This window comes from Hyaena hyaena, unplaced genomic scaffold (assembly GCF_003009895.1).
Source record: "Hyaena hyaena isolate Hyena2069 unplaced genomic scaffold, ASM300989v1 scaffold_53, whole genome shotgun sequence".
NCBI lineage: Eukaryota > Metazoa > Chordata > Mammalia > Carnivora > Hyaenidae > Hyaena > Hyaena hyaena.
Window position 1 is genome coordinate 919,990 of NW_024080686.1, and position 13,929 is coordinate 933,918.

At 45.2% G+C, this 13,929-nt stretch overlaps 1 protein-coding gene across 1 annotated transcript in view; it reads right to left on the reverse strand.

Moving 5' to 3' along the window:
• The window catches only part of MBOAT2 (membrane bound O-acyltransferase domain containing 2), a 125,854-nt gene that overhangs the window by 63,678 nt on the left and 48,247 nt on the right, over nucleotides 1-13,929 (reverse strand). Inside the window, exons 2-3 of the mRNA XM_039231017.1 lie at nucleotides 9,027-9,172; nucleotides 2,987-3,064 (exon numbers count right to left, since the gene is read on the reverse strand). Coding sequence (XP_039086948.1) covers nucleotides 2,987-3,064; nucleotides 9,027-9,172 — 224 coding nt within the window. The remainder of the gene's footprint in view (nucleotides 1-2,986; nucleotides 3,065-9,026; nucleotides 9,173-13,929) is intronic.

Below are 13,929 nucleotides of genomic sequence, written 5' to 3' on the forward strand. Positions count from 1 at the left end.
AACATAAGGTAACATAAAGAGTCGATTTTAGAATTACTTACGGTCTTACAACTGAAATTCAACTTCTAGCCCAGCAATACCACAAGAGCCTATATCTTTATCCCAAACCACTACAAGGCTTCCAAACATGGTCCACAGAGAACATAGAAGAAAACATCTAAGAGTCCAGTTTCCTTCCTGCCACATTGTATTCCCTCTCATGGGAGGATAAGATTGTCCTCAGCGAAGTTAATATTTTCCCCAGAGTCCCTGCTGAGCCACGAACCACTGCTAATTAACTTCATGAGGACAAATTTTCAAGTGACTTGAGGCTTCTGCCTGCCAGATGGCGTTTCCGAGATCATCACTCCTTCCTCGCAGAGGTCAGCCAGCCCCTAACGACACTCTTCTCTAGGAATCGGCCCTGCAGGGGTCGGGTCAGTGCTGGCGGGGAACAGGTGGAAAGGACCCTGCACGAGCCGCTCTTCAGGGTCCTCCTGGATTGAGACAAAGGCCAGACCAGCTACACCTGCCTCCTCTCTCCCTAAGCCCAGCCCAACCCCCAGGGCCACTGCTCTGCAAGAGCCTAAGGGGCAGAAGAACACGGAGGAAGGGCAGGAAGCAGGAACGGGGCTGTAAGTCAAGCCACGGAGCGGCCGCTCAGGGCCTACAGCAGGAATGAATATAATCTGTTTGGAAATACGAAACCAAAAACAGATTAAAATTTAAAAAACCTCAAAGCAAGAGTCACAAAATACTTATTCAACTGAACAGAAAAGATAACCTCACCTACCGAGAGCTTCTATCATCTACATGCGCAAAAATGGGATCAAAAAATAAGTGAAAGATCCCTACCGAGTTCACTTTCTGGGAAGACGACGGGATGAATTACAGTGCACGGCACTGGGTGTGATGGCACTGAGCGCTTACAGCAAGCTCTGACATGGTATCAGGAAGAAAAAGCCCCAGCAAAACACCGTAACTAAGAACGACCTCTGAGGGCAGCTCACCCAGAACTGGAGCGCCTCTTCCTCCCGGCCCAGCCCTGTGTGCAAACCAGAGCTGACCGGGGCGCCCAGGGTATGAGGGAGGCAGACTCTTTAGTGAGTCACTGGTTTAATCCCGCTTAGACCCAGAAAGGTTAAGTGACTTGGCCAAGGTCCTAAATCAAAGAGTCTGAATCCAGACCCATATACACACGGCTCCAAACCAGGGCTCATCCAGTCAACCACTAGGGCCCCTCGGGGGAAGAGTTTGAATTTGATCCCTGCTCATGACCCAGCCTGCCGTTCAATGTCACCATCCATCAAGGAGGCATCTGAGGAAACTCTCTGTCAATGCTTCTCCAGTCCTAAAAATGCACTTTAGCACAATTTCTACTTAGCACCAAATATCTGTACTGTTTCCGACTGCTTTATTCTACTGAACATACAGTAAATGGGTGACGCACCCACAGTCTGGGTGTGACTAGTTTCCAGCCGCTCCCTCCTTCGTGCTTCCCCACGCCTGAGTACGTTCTTCTTTTCTAACGCTCAGCGCGGGGGGGACTGGGGGTGGGGCGGCAAGCGTCTGGCTGCGACAGAGCGCGTCCGCGTACGCAGCACCGGATCCCAGCACCAGCCACCACGTGTCCGCTGCGTGACTCACTGCCTTAACGTCTCCAACCCAACAGTGCGTTTCAGAGGGGAAGGGCCGCATCTCCGTGATCCGAAAGTTTCTGGAAACACTGAGGCAAACGACAAATGTTGGTTCACATTGGTGGGGGAGGGGCGGGGCGATAAAATGGTAAACTTAAAACTACTTTCCTACATCTCTTACGATATAACCCCGTCCACACCCTGGCAACCCACCAGACAGGTACGATTTCATTGTATATGTCTACACTTTCTACATTTTTTTCTCTAGGTCACTTGTTCTGTTGAAAGTTCCTTGCCAAGTTACAATGAAAATACTGCAGCTTAACTTCTCGAGGTTGACGGCTTCTCTCCTCTTCCTGTTGTCACCATCCCACGTTTCTGCTGTTTGTATTTAAATAACGGCAGTCCCTTTGTGCTGTGTTCCAGAAGTCTGAGAATTTTCAGAACTCAAAACAAGTTTTCCCATAGAAAAGTTAGAAAACAAAAACCGAACATGAAGGGCGCTGAGGTTCCCACGCCCGTCCACAAAGGCTCATTTAGCACATCAGGGCCGCACAGAGCCCGGCCACACGGCCGCCTGCTCCGGGAAAATGCCTTCCAGGCTCCAGGCGGGTCTGCCCGAAACACATTTCTACTCCCTTTCCTCTTCCATGGCTTACACCCACTCCCCCATTCCCATCTACTGGGCTTCCCTCCTCCCATGCCGTGCCCCCTGGGAGCAGAGGTGGAAGGGAAGTCCAGCACCCATGTCCAGGTTCAAGAATGAGGTCTGGGACTTTGCGGCAAGCAGGACGGGAGACAGAGCCACTACGCTGGCAGCCCCGAGGTGGAGCGCAGAGCTCTGCAGGAGGCAGAGGCTGTGGCCTAAGAGCAAGAGCTCAGGGGAGACTAGCGGGAAAGGGCTTGCTGTCACACAGAAGTCATGGGATCACTCACTCACTCATTCATTTTTTCATTCATTCATTCATTCAATAAATGCTTCCTGAGAACCTACAACCTCCTAGGTGCCACGCTGTATTCAGAAAACAAAACAGACACCACGCGTCTGCTGTTTTGCCTCCCGAGGGACATCTGAAAATATCTGGGAACATTCACAGTTGCCCCACCTCGAGGGGGGAGGTGCTACCAGCACCTAGTGGGTGGGGCCTGGGGTGCCGTGCACGGCCCCCACGTCAGGACGGCCCCCATGTCAGCTCTATCCAGCCCGAGATGGCGGCAGTGCCAGGGCTGCCTGCTTTAAGTAATTCAGGACAGCTCTCCTGGAGAAAATTATCACCATTTAGAAGGATTCTTAATAGAACAGAACAGAATTGTGATCTCTTCTCTTACAGCGAAAGACGCATTGATATGTATAAAGAGGTGACACTTACTTGTGCATGTTCTCCACTCCTATTATGATCATGATACAGTAGGAAATTCCACTTTGTACGAGAAAGTGTAAGGCATACCTATAAAAATAAGAGCACTGTTAGAAGAAGGACTCCCATTCGCAAGCATCAAGCTAAACCCATTTAGGCTACAAAGTGCTTCTGTTTAACACAGAACATCTGCAGATAAAAAATAAGGAGTGTGGGGCGCCTGTGTGGCTCAGTTGGTTAAGTGTCCAACTTCGGCTCAGGTCATGATCTCACGGTTTGTGGGTTCGAGCCCCACGTCGGGCTCTGTACTGACAGCCGGCTCTGAGCCTGGAGCCTGTTTCAGATCATCCTGTATGTCCCTCTCTCTCTGACCCTCCCCTGCTCACACTGTCTCTCTCTCTCTCTCTTTCAGAAATAAATTTTTAAAAAATAAATAAAAAGTAAAAAAAAAATAAGGAGTGTAACTTCCATGGCCTAAAATTCTGTGAACAGCTTAGAAGGGAGTCCCATATCCCAAGGCCCAGGAGAGCTGGGACAATTAAACGAAACCCCATAACGGCGCACTCAGTGCCCTGGCATTCGCTTCTCCTAGCTACATGAAAGCACTGAGGGTTATGTGGCTCAAGGATTACTGCTTTTTCCATAACTCAAGGCACAATGACGAAAAGGTAATAAATCTGGATTTCAGAACAGCCCTGACAGAACATTAGTTATTTGTTTCCCAAATACCTAAAACTCCTTCTCACAAAGCAACAAAAACTACCAAATGGTGGCATTTACTAAAAACCAGGGACACCCAAAACTATTTATTCTGAAAACACGATGGCTCCAATCAAATAATCTTCTAATCCTTAATCTGCAGTCATCTATCCGTAAGAACATTCTGGCTAACAGGACACTGAATTTCCTAGTGTTCTAATGTAGAAATCCACCCCTGAATGAGAAAACTAACTTATCCACTCATTTCACAAAATTCAGGCACAACAGGATGAAGATCTCTGGTTTTAAACTCAATCTAAGCCATCCCTGAGATGACACATCTGTGGGCACACACACGAACTTACCATTTTCTTTCCCCATCGATGGTGTGAATAATATATGAAAATTTTTTTCATATTCTTGTACACTATAAATTGTACAATATAAATAAGATCTTAACCTGTGATTAAAATTATTTTTTAACCTAATCATTATGGAGTAACAGGCATCTCCAATGTGGAAAAGTTACTTAAATTTTTGAATAAATCTTTCCATAGGTATATTATAAGAAGTAGGCTCCAAGGCAGGGGCACGGAAGAAACTTATTTTACCCACTGTACAGAGTATACTTGTCTGTCTGTCTCCATCTAAAACACACACACACACACACACACCCCTACACACACACAAGAAAATGGCACTGGCCTGGAATACTACTCTAACTAGGAAGTCGTAAGAAAGCAGAACACATGAACATAAACTGAAAGAGAAGGAAGCTTAAAACACGATTAAAACACACACTTTTCTGATTAGTTACCCATGGATTAATGACTCGCTAACAGATCTAATGTGGAAATGCTGAAGGGGACGGCCAGGTATGTTAAGGGCTTTATTAACTGAAATTAGAACTCAGCAAAGGCATTCATCTTGGGGCGCCTGGGAGGTTCTGTCGGTTGAGCGTCTGACTCCTTCAGCTCGGGTTATGATCTTAGGGCTCATGGGTTCGGGCCCCACATCAGGCTCTGTGCTGACAGTGTAAGCCTGCTTGGGATTCTCTCTCTTCTCTCTCTGTCCTCCCCTGCTCTCTCAAAATACATAAACGTAAAAAAAAAAAAAAAAAAGACACTTGTCTTAAAAAATTTTTTTTGAGGACTCTTGGGGATATATTTTTTTTCTATTTCTATGAGTAAGTTTCCTTGGAACGTGAGGAATATACAATAACTTTAGAAGCTAAGGGTTTTATTTCTCAAACAGCGCCAGTCCTTATATCGCCTTCGGATGCCCCTCCCCTGGCATCACTGTTCAGATAACGTGCTTGGCAATCTTTGGGGGTGCAACAAACCCTCTGCCAGCCTCCCGCTGTACAGGCTTTTATTACTGTGACAGTTCAGGTTTATCCGTATGAAGCAGATCTGCCATTCACCTCTGTTCCACCTACTTCCAGACCTCCACCACAAGCATCGAGTTGCTTTTCTACTCGTGTATACAGCACTGGGGAGGGAGTTTCTTCATACGCCCCCACGTGTTCTCCTTAGTAGACTGAGCATAATAAATACCAAGTAGCCACTTAGTATTTTTCAGGCTTAAGAGACAGTCCATGAAAGGTATTGACTGGGGAATCTGGCACACGATATGCACTCAACTATGAAGTATTAGTAGTAAAGCAGAAATTTAAGACAGGAGGTATCTTAAAAGTCTATTATAATCCAACCTTCATCATTCTAGAGCTGAGGAAACTATGTCCTAAAGTCACATACCTAGCTAGCACCCTAACTGATGTTAAAACTCAAGTTGTTTCTTCCTGGGCAACTCTCCCACGGGCTGGCTCTTCAAGGGGCGGGGAGGGAGGGAACCCAAAGACTGGGCTTCGCAGCCTCTCAAGCAGCCCGAGGACTTAGAAAACAAAGGGATCCTTTATCTCAAGCCTTCAGTTTGTTTTTATTTATTTTTTTCAGTTTGTTTTTAGATTTCACATCTTACTCATTTTGAATTTCAAATCACACACTGGTATAAATTTTATTTTTAGCAAAGAAGAACACAATTTTAAAAAAGGTTGAGAAACACCTTTCCCTATTGTTCAACTGATCTGTACGTAGCGTGTGTACTACTATCTGACAGGCACTAGGGCACTAGGAACACAGCCAGGAATTCCTGGGCACTAAGAATACAGACTCAATGGGACACCGCCTCTGTCTGCAGAGAGCTTCCAGTATAGAGAGGAAGACAGAAAAACAACAGACTATGTTGTTGAAAAAAAAACAAAACAAAACATGCTATGTGATAAATACTGAAAAAAGAGATTAGATAAACCTAAACTTTCCAATATGGATGATGGTAATGACAGATGACAACAATGATAATGCCCTTGGACCCTGGGTGATTCTCCAGGTTCACAATGAGCCGGCTACTGTGCTGATTAGCTCCTCTCTGTAGTTATTACACCTTTGGGGTCTCATGATAATCATGGATCCCCTTTCACAAATAAGGAAAGGAAGCCAAAAGGGTTTGAATAACATGTCCAAAGTAACAGGGCTCCCAGGCAGAATCCGGGTGTGACTTGGGAGTCTAAGCTTTATTCCACTGCCCTCTGCGGTTATCAGAGATGGCTAAATAAAGTATAAGCAAATTCTCAGTTAAAAGAAATTTGTAGTTGATGGTTTAAAAAAAAAAAAGCTGAGACAAAGCAGAAATAGGTAAAATGATCAATAATATTTACAAAGGACTAACATATGACTTCCAAAAGGTAAGTTGTCAAAATCAATAGCAGCTATGAGACTGCTGAGCCTAAAAACACAGAGTGTTGAACTGCGAATTGAAAGGATACTCTACTCCTCTCACATTCCAATTAGCAAATAGTTATTTGAACCAGTTGCAGAGATGTACCAAAAAATTCTCTTGGGGCGCCAGGGTGGCTCAGTCGGTTAGGCATCCAACTCTTGATATTGGTTCAGGTCATGATCTCATGGTTCTGAGATCGAGCCCTACATCAGGCTCTGCACTGACTGCATGGACCCTGCTTGGGATTCTCTCTCTCCCTCTCTCTCTCTGCCCCTCCCCTTTTCACTCTCTCTCTCTCAAAATAAATAAAAAAGCTAAAAACATTTTTCCCATAGAAAGAAATATAAAACATTTCTCCTTCAAGAAAAAAAGAGACAGTATTTCATGTGTAACTTGAAATACTGAAGAGTATAAATAAAGTCAGGCTCCTCGCGGCCCAGTATGTGAAGCATGTGAGAAGGGCTCGCGACAAGAAAGTACCTGCTCAGCGCAGGCCTCTAATGGAAGACAGCATACTTCCCTCTGCAACGCTGTGTCTTGTGCCCCAAAACATACTACTTACGTGCCAATTTTCTACTCTGTTCACACTGACCACAACATGAATGGTGTCCTTGGACCTGACCGCTCCAAACTACAAGCCTTCCCCAACCCCTCTCTAAAATGCATCACACAAGTACTGAAGCATCTACGGGTGAAATACGTAGGCTGGGATATAATTTTAATTAATCCAAAAAAACAAGTTGGGGAATAAATGAGAATAGAGGAATTTTAAAAAACTGCCGAAGCCGGGTAAGGGGTATACAAGGGCTCATTATTCTCTGTGCATCTGCATTTGAAAAGGTTGACAATATAAGTTTAAAATAAAATATATGTATATACTACCCCCACGGCATGATGTAAGAGAGGTTTAAATCAACCCCCCTGAGAACCTAGAGAAATGGTGAGGATACACATTTGATGGCATCGAGGAAGTGGAAAGGGCCGCAGGTGGGACCACAGAGACCACTCTATACCTCCGCACTAGGTACCCCTGGCAGTGCCCGGCGGAGGACTGGCCACACGGCCAGATGGCAGAGACTGACAAACGATCCCTGCCCGATTTTTCATTAGTTTCTAGGAAACATTTGCAATTGCCAGAGGCAAAAATCAGATTAAGAGATGCCAGCGTATTCGAACCCTCACAAGAATGAGACTCGGCATCCCAGCACAAACCCAGGGGCGTTATCAGAGCGCCACAGATTCTGCCCCCGGCCACGGAGAGCGCAGAGCACACCGCCAGTGAGTGCGGCGTGGCCTCGAAGGGAACCTCCGTTCCCCAAAAAGAGCCTGCGGAAGAGAGAGCCTGCGAGGCCTCAGCTGTGAGCGCGTTAACTGGACGGCAAGCGAGCGAGCAGCGTAAAGCTCTCACTTAAAAAAGAAGATTCGGGGGGCGCCTGGGTGGCTTAGTTGGTTGAGCGTCCGACTTTCGCTTAGGTCATGATCTCGCGGTTCGTGGGTTCGAGCCCCGCGTCGGGCTCTGTGATGACTGCCAGCTCAGAGCCTGGAGCCTGTTTCAGTCTGTGACTCCCTCCCTCTCTGACCCTCCCCTGCTCACGCTGTCTCTCTCTCTCTCTCCTAGAAATAAATAAAAATATTTAAAAAAAAAAAAAAGATTTGGAAGAAACCACAAAGAAGCCCTTCCACGGAGAGTCTCTGCAACCTCGCCAACACTGTGTCTCTTCTCCCGATCTCCTCCATCACACGACCAGTCACCTGCGACCCACAGGAAGCCTGGTGTTTCTGTATTTAAGGCTCTCGGGGGAGCCCTGAGAGCTCGGAAGGGAGCCCACGGAAGGGAACACACACACCTGAAAGTGCAGAAGTCACAGCTTTCCATCAGAAAGAACTCTTCTCACCAAACACAAACACAAAGCCTCTTTTTACTAAGGGCAGAATCTAAAATATGGTAATAGAGTTCTATCGTTGGGCTTTACCGGACTCTTCAAAGCCACTTGTGCAGAAAGAAAAAACTAGTTTAAATGGTTTATTTGTCTTGGCATAAAAGATGTGCAGAATAGGTGAAAAGAACTACTCATGGTAGAAAAATGTGTCTGTATGTCTTCCTTCGTCTGTCCGATGTCATACATTATGAATAGTAAACTGCCCTCCGAGCCCAAACTGCAGAGACAGAGCCCCTTCTTTACTCTGATTTTAATTTCTATTAAACTGAAAAATATAAAACCTGACCTGCACAATGTAAGAACAAAACCCCGCATAATGGATCTTTGTACACACTCAATTCGCAAAGCTGTCCAAAGTCTTCATTTAAATATAATCAAAATAGGGGCACCTGGGTGGCTTAGTCGGTTAAGCGTCCGACTTTCGCTTAGGTCATGATCTCGCGGTTCGTGGGTTTGAGCCCCGCGTCGGGCTCTGTGCTGACTGCCAGCTCAGAGCCTGGAGCCTGTTTCAGAGTCTGTCACTCCCATTCTCTGACCCTCCCCTGCTCATGCTGTCTCTCTCTCCTAGAAATAAATAAAAACATTTAAAAAAATAAATAAAATAAATAAATAAATATAATAAAATAATGACTTACCATCCAAAGCAAAAAAGTGCAAGATAAAGGCCCAAAAGGGTAGCAACGACATGTCTTATAAAACAGCTAGTTTTGCTTGAACGGAGGTAAGTTCGAAACCAAATGGCGGCTAGCAAGGCGAAGAGCTGGCACACGACAAAGTTGACCTGAAAGGAAAAATTAAAATTTCACATTAGCAAAACAGACGTGAATCCTTCCTCTGACATCACATTTAAAGTGTCAGGCCCCAAACAGCAAGGCTATATAAAATTCAGATCTTCGAAAGTTTACAAAAGAAATGAAACCAAAAACAAGAACCGGGGCCTTCTGAGAAAGGACAGCCTCAAGTGCAAAGAGATGGGCTGGTGCGCGTGGCCTGTGCTACAGGGCCAGGTGGCATCTGGTGTGGAAAGGCCTGGGGTTGGGCAGTGGGAGGCACCTGAAGAATCTGGAAGATGTGGGGGTGCAGACACAGAAATAGCACAGGGTGCACCCTGTGGTTTAAGGGAAAGAGAATCTTGGCTTTGACACAGGCAAGTTTGTCTACATATCCACTGGGTCAAGACTGGGTCAAGGTCCCTGAGGGTCTGGTGGAGCCCTGCAGTCCAGAGCCAGCACTGAGAATGCTAGGGACTAAGTACCTCTGCCCTGGGGGAACTCAGGGATGGGTTAAGAAGGCGAATGGATGGATGGGAACAGAGAAAGGGGCCTTCAGGAAGCAACGAGACAAACACTGACTCTCAAGTCCACCAATGTCAGTTTTTCATTTGCTTCGTAACTCACAGTGACGCGGCTCTTGACAGTGAGAATGAAGCCCAGGTGGCAACAGCATCTCGTCACACTCCGGCCCTGGCAAAACGGGGCCGAAAGGCTAAGAAGAAGAATCTCTTACGGTTATTTAAAGACTCAAGAAAAAAAAATCTCCGTTTTTTTCAAAGGAAAGATATTCTCAGAGACTTAGTTAAGGAAAATAGGTCTTAAAACCCAAACAAAAGAAAAAAACCCATTTGACATTAGGAACTTGCAAAAAACATGAAACAACAAGGAAATCACTGTTCCGGGGCCCTCGACCAGGAACAAATCACACTGTCTACATGTAGACACTGCCGTAGATCCACAGAGATGTCTCTGCCTAAAGACACAGACAACTATGTGCTCTTTCTTGCACTACAAGGAGAGAAACAGTTGAACATTGTTGTACTTTGTCTAAGAGACCATTGTTCTTTGAAACAGTTAAACTCGATACAAGCCAGCAGTCATTGCAACAGGTTCTAAGCATCTTTTCCCTCCTAAAAGGTTCTAAGCATAATTTCTTAATTAACCAAAAAGTAAATACATCAGAAAAATGAATATTTTTGTGGGTGCCTGGGTGGCTCATTTCCTTCCAACTTCAGGTCAGGTCATGATCTCATGGTTCGTGAGTTCGAGCCCTGCATCAGGATCACTGCTGTCAGTTCAAAGCCTGCTTTGGACCCTCTGCCTCCCTCTCTTCTCTCTCAAAAATAAACATTGGGGTGCCTCGGTGGCTCAGTCAGTTGGGTGTCCAACTTTGGCTCAGGTCATGATCTTGTAGTTTCTGAGTTCAAGCTCTGCATCAGGCTCTGTGCTGACAGCTCAGAGCCTGGAGTCTGCTTCCGATTCTGCGTCTCCCTCTCTCTCTGCCTCTCCCCTGCTCACTCTCTGTCTCTCTTGCTCTCAAAAATAAATAAACCTTAAAAATAAATAAATAAACATAAAAAAAGAAAATATTTTTGATATAAATAACTAGTCATATCTGCAAAGCTTCTCACAGTTTAAAATTTTTCTTTCAAACATCCTTTAATTCAGCAAAAATTTATAGAGCATCTACTATGGGCAAAGCATAGGAAAATCAAGAAGTGTGCAACTCCCAGTGCTAGCCCTGGATAAGTGTAGAATGTAATGACAAAAGCAAACAGGTATACAAGGAACTTCAACTCGATCATTAAAGCATCTTTTTAAAAGCTATATATAAAGTGCTTTAAGAACACCCCACCAACCAACGGAAGGCACAGGAAGGGATGAATGTCACCAGGCAGGTGACATGCGTTCTTAATCACAGCTGATATGCACAGCCACGTGAGCCACTGGTCCCTGTGGCCCTACCTCCTCCTCGCTCCCCTCCCTTTCTCTTCTCATTTGTGTCTAATGTAAAAGAAAGAATCATAATTATCACAGAAGCATCCAAGAGCCACTGGCATACAGTGTTTGTAAATATCTTTTGTATCTTTGTAAATATCCATTTCAACACTGTCTTCTTACAGATGAAGAAAATGAGAGCAGATCTCACTCCAGACACTGAATCAAAATCTATGGGGGTAAACCCAAAAGTTGATATAAAAAACAAAACAAAACAAAACAAAACAAGAAAACAACCCACAGGTCCTGACAATCCTCAAGGTGTAAGAACCAATTGTGTTGGGAAATAGGAAAAGGGCATTTTAAACAAACAAACAAAAACAATGTGAAGAAACCAGTGAGAAATGAAAAGGGAAATGGGCACGATGTGGAATGCTCAGAGAGGGGGTCGGAATGGGGGTGGGTTTGGGAAGCGAGGGCTTTGCGTGTCATGCTGAGGCATTTATGGGTGAGCCCATGAGTACTAAAAAAAAAAAAAAAAACAGTGAAAATTTTTAAAATAAAAAAGTGCTGTGGTCCATCCTCTGCTCCTGCAAAGGCAGAACAGAATCCGGATAGGAGGCTGCTGCTGGAGTCTCCTGAGAGAGGAGCCCTGCACAGGCGGGGACATGGAGGGGAGAGGACCGACTCAAAGGACGCTCAGGCCAGAGGTGTGTCAGGTCTGGTCACTAGATGAAGGGATGAGAGAATGCGAAGGGCCACGGGTCATTAATAAAGTATAACATGGGTAAGACAGGACAATGGGGGGGGCAGAGCAGAAAGCCACACTGTACAGATACGGAGACTAAGTCTCAGTGCTTAGGTGACCTGTCTGAAATAATACAGCTTAAGAATAATTCATAAATCAGGGGCGCCTGGGTGGCTTAGTTGGTTAAGCTTCCGACTTTCGCTTAGGTCATGATCTCGCGGTTCGTGGGTTCGAGCCCCGCGTCGGGCTCTGTGCTGACTGCCAGCTCAGAGCCTGGAGCCTGTTTCAGAGTCTGTGACTCCCTCTCTCTCTGACCCTCCCCTACTCATGCTGTCTCTCTCCTAGAAATAAATAAAACATTAAAAAAAAAAAATTTAAAAAAAAAGAATAATTCATAAATCATCCACTAATGGCCAGGATAACTGCGCAGGAGACGAAAGGATGCAAGAAATGTGTCCTGCTCCAGAAGAACCAAAAGAGTGAGTCCCAGACAGAACCAGAGTACAGTTTCAGCGCGAAGGCTCAGACCCGGGAGAAGCTAGAGCCAGAGCACTCCCCCCTGGACCTCGGGGAAGCTTCCCCGGACCAAGGCACAGCCAGTGCTTGAGGCTGGTAACTGGGCCGGGAAGGGTAAGGAACTGGATGGCCAGACAACGGCCGGAAGTCTGGGAGGAGGGAATAGCATAATGCAGATGAAGACAAGACACTGTAGGACATTGAGACTAAGTACTTTACATAGAAAATCCTAGATTACATACATACCCAGGCGTTCAAATAACTGTCTTGAAAGGTCTTAAAGGTAAAACTTTCCCAAACTGAAACCATATCTTAGTCATCCCTTCATGGGTGGGAGAGGGCTGGGGAAGCCAATGGTAACTAGAAAGGGAGAGACAGCAAGACAGAAGGACACAGCTACAATGTCTGAAGATCCACCATGCACTGGGCACTTGAACCTGATTATGTCATTTAATCCCTAGAGCAGGGTGCCGTTTTCCATTTTACTCTACCAACTCAAGGTCATTTATATTATATAACAGGTGGTACCCCACACTCAAAATCCAAGTCTGAGGGGTTCTAGGATGTACAATGGCTGCCTCTCTACTTCCAGAGAAAGTCTGAAGGTCAAGCTTGATTGCCACAGGCAAGACTTTTAGACACAATGCTATCTGCCAAATACTGCCATCCTATTTAATAAAACATCAACGTCACTTCCCATAGCTAATAAACACAATGAAAAAGATGCCATGTGGAGTTCGCAACCATCTGTGTTGACTTGTTACAGATCAACCCTTTACACAAGCCTTCTTCTAGATGGAAAGAGAGCTAGACCAAAAAGACTTCATGTTCTGTTTTCAAAACTATTTTGTTGAAAATATATACACATGACCTGATGTGGCCTCAAAGAAACCGCCCCTAGTAATTTGGGAGTGGGGGGAGGGAGGGTAGGCAGGAGACAGGAAGGGAAAAGGAAGCAAAGATGGGTAATCTTAGCTGATTTAAGACTTACTGGTAACATACCTCCCTGCATACAAAAGAAGCCTTCTTTGAAAAGTTGCATAAAAACAGTCCTTATAAAAGCAATAGCTGTAGACCTATCCAAGGATGCTCTTTAAGGACTGTGTTTTACACGAGCTGGTGACAGAAATATTTTCTTTAACGCCAAATGGCGTGGCTTGATCTCACAATGAAGTTAGTGTCTAGGTGTTCAAGTTGAAAGTCTACTGCTCAATTGTGCCACTCCAATGTAACAGCAACATGATTAACTTATTTCTTAAGGACATTCAAAGCAATGCTTAATATCTCAAAATAAATGTGGGAACACACTCAGGGAGAAGGGTCTGAGACGGTGACACAGGAGGCTCCTGAACATGCCTCTTCCGGACACACCACCACTGAGAATCTACAGCTACACCCAGAGTGATGTACAACTGTGTGAGGTACTGGATGGTAACTAATTTACAATGGTCATCATTTCACAGTATGTCTACATACCAAATCATTATGTTGTACACCTTAAACTCCTACAATCTCCTATGTGCTCATATCTCAATAAAACTGGGGAGAAAAGCATTTAGGTAA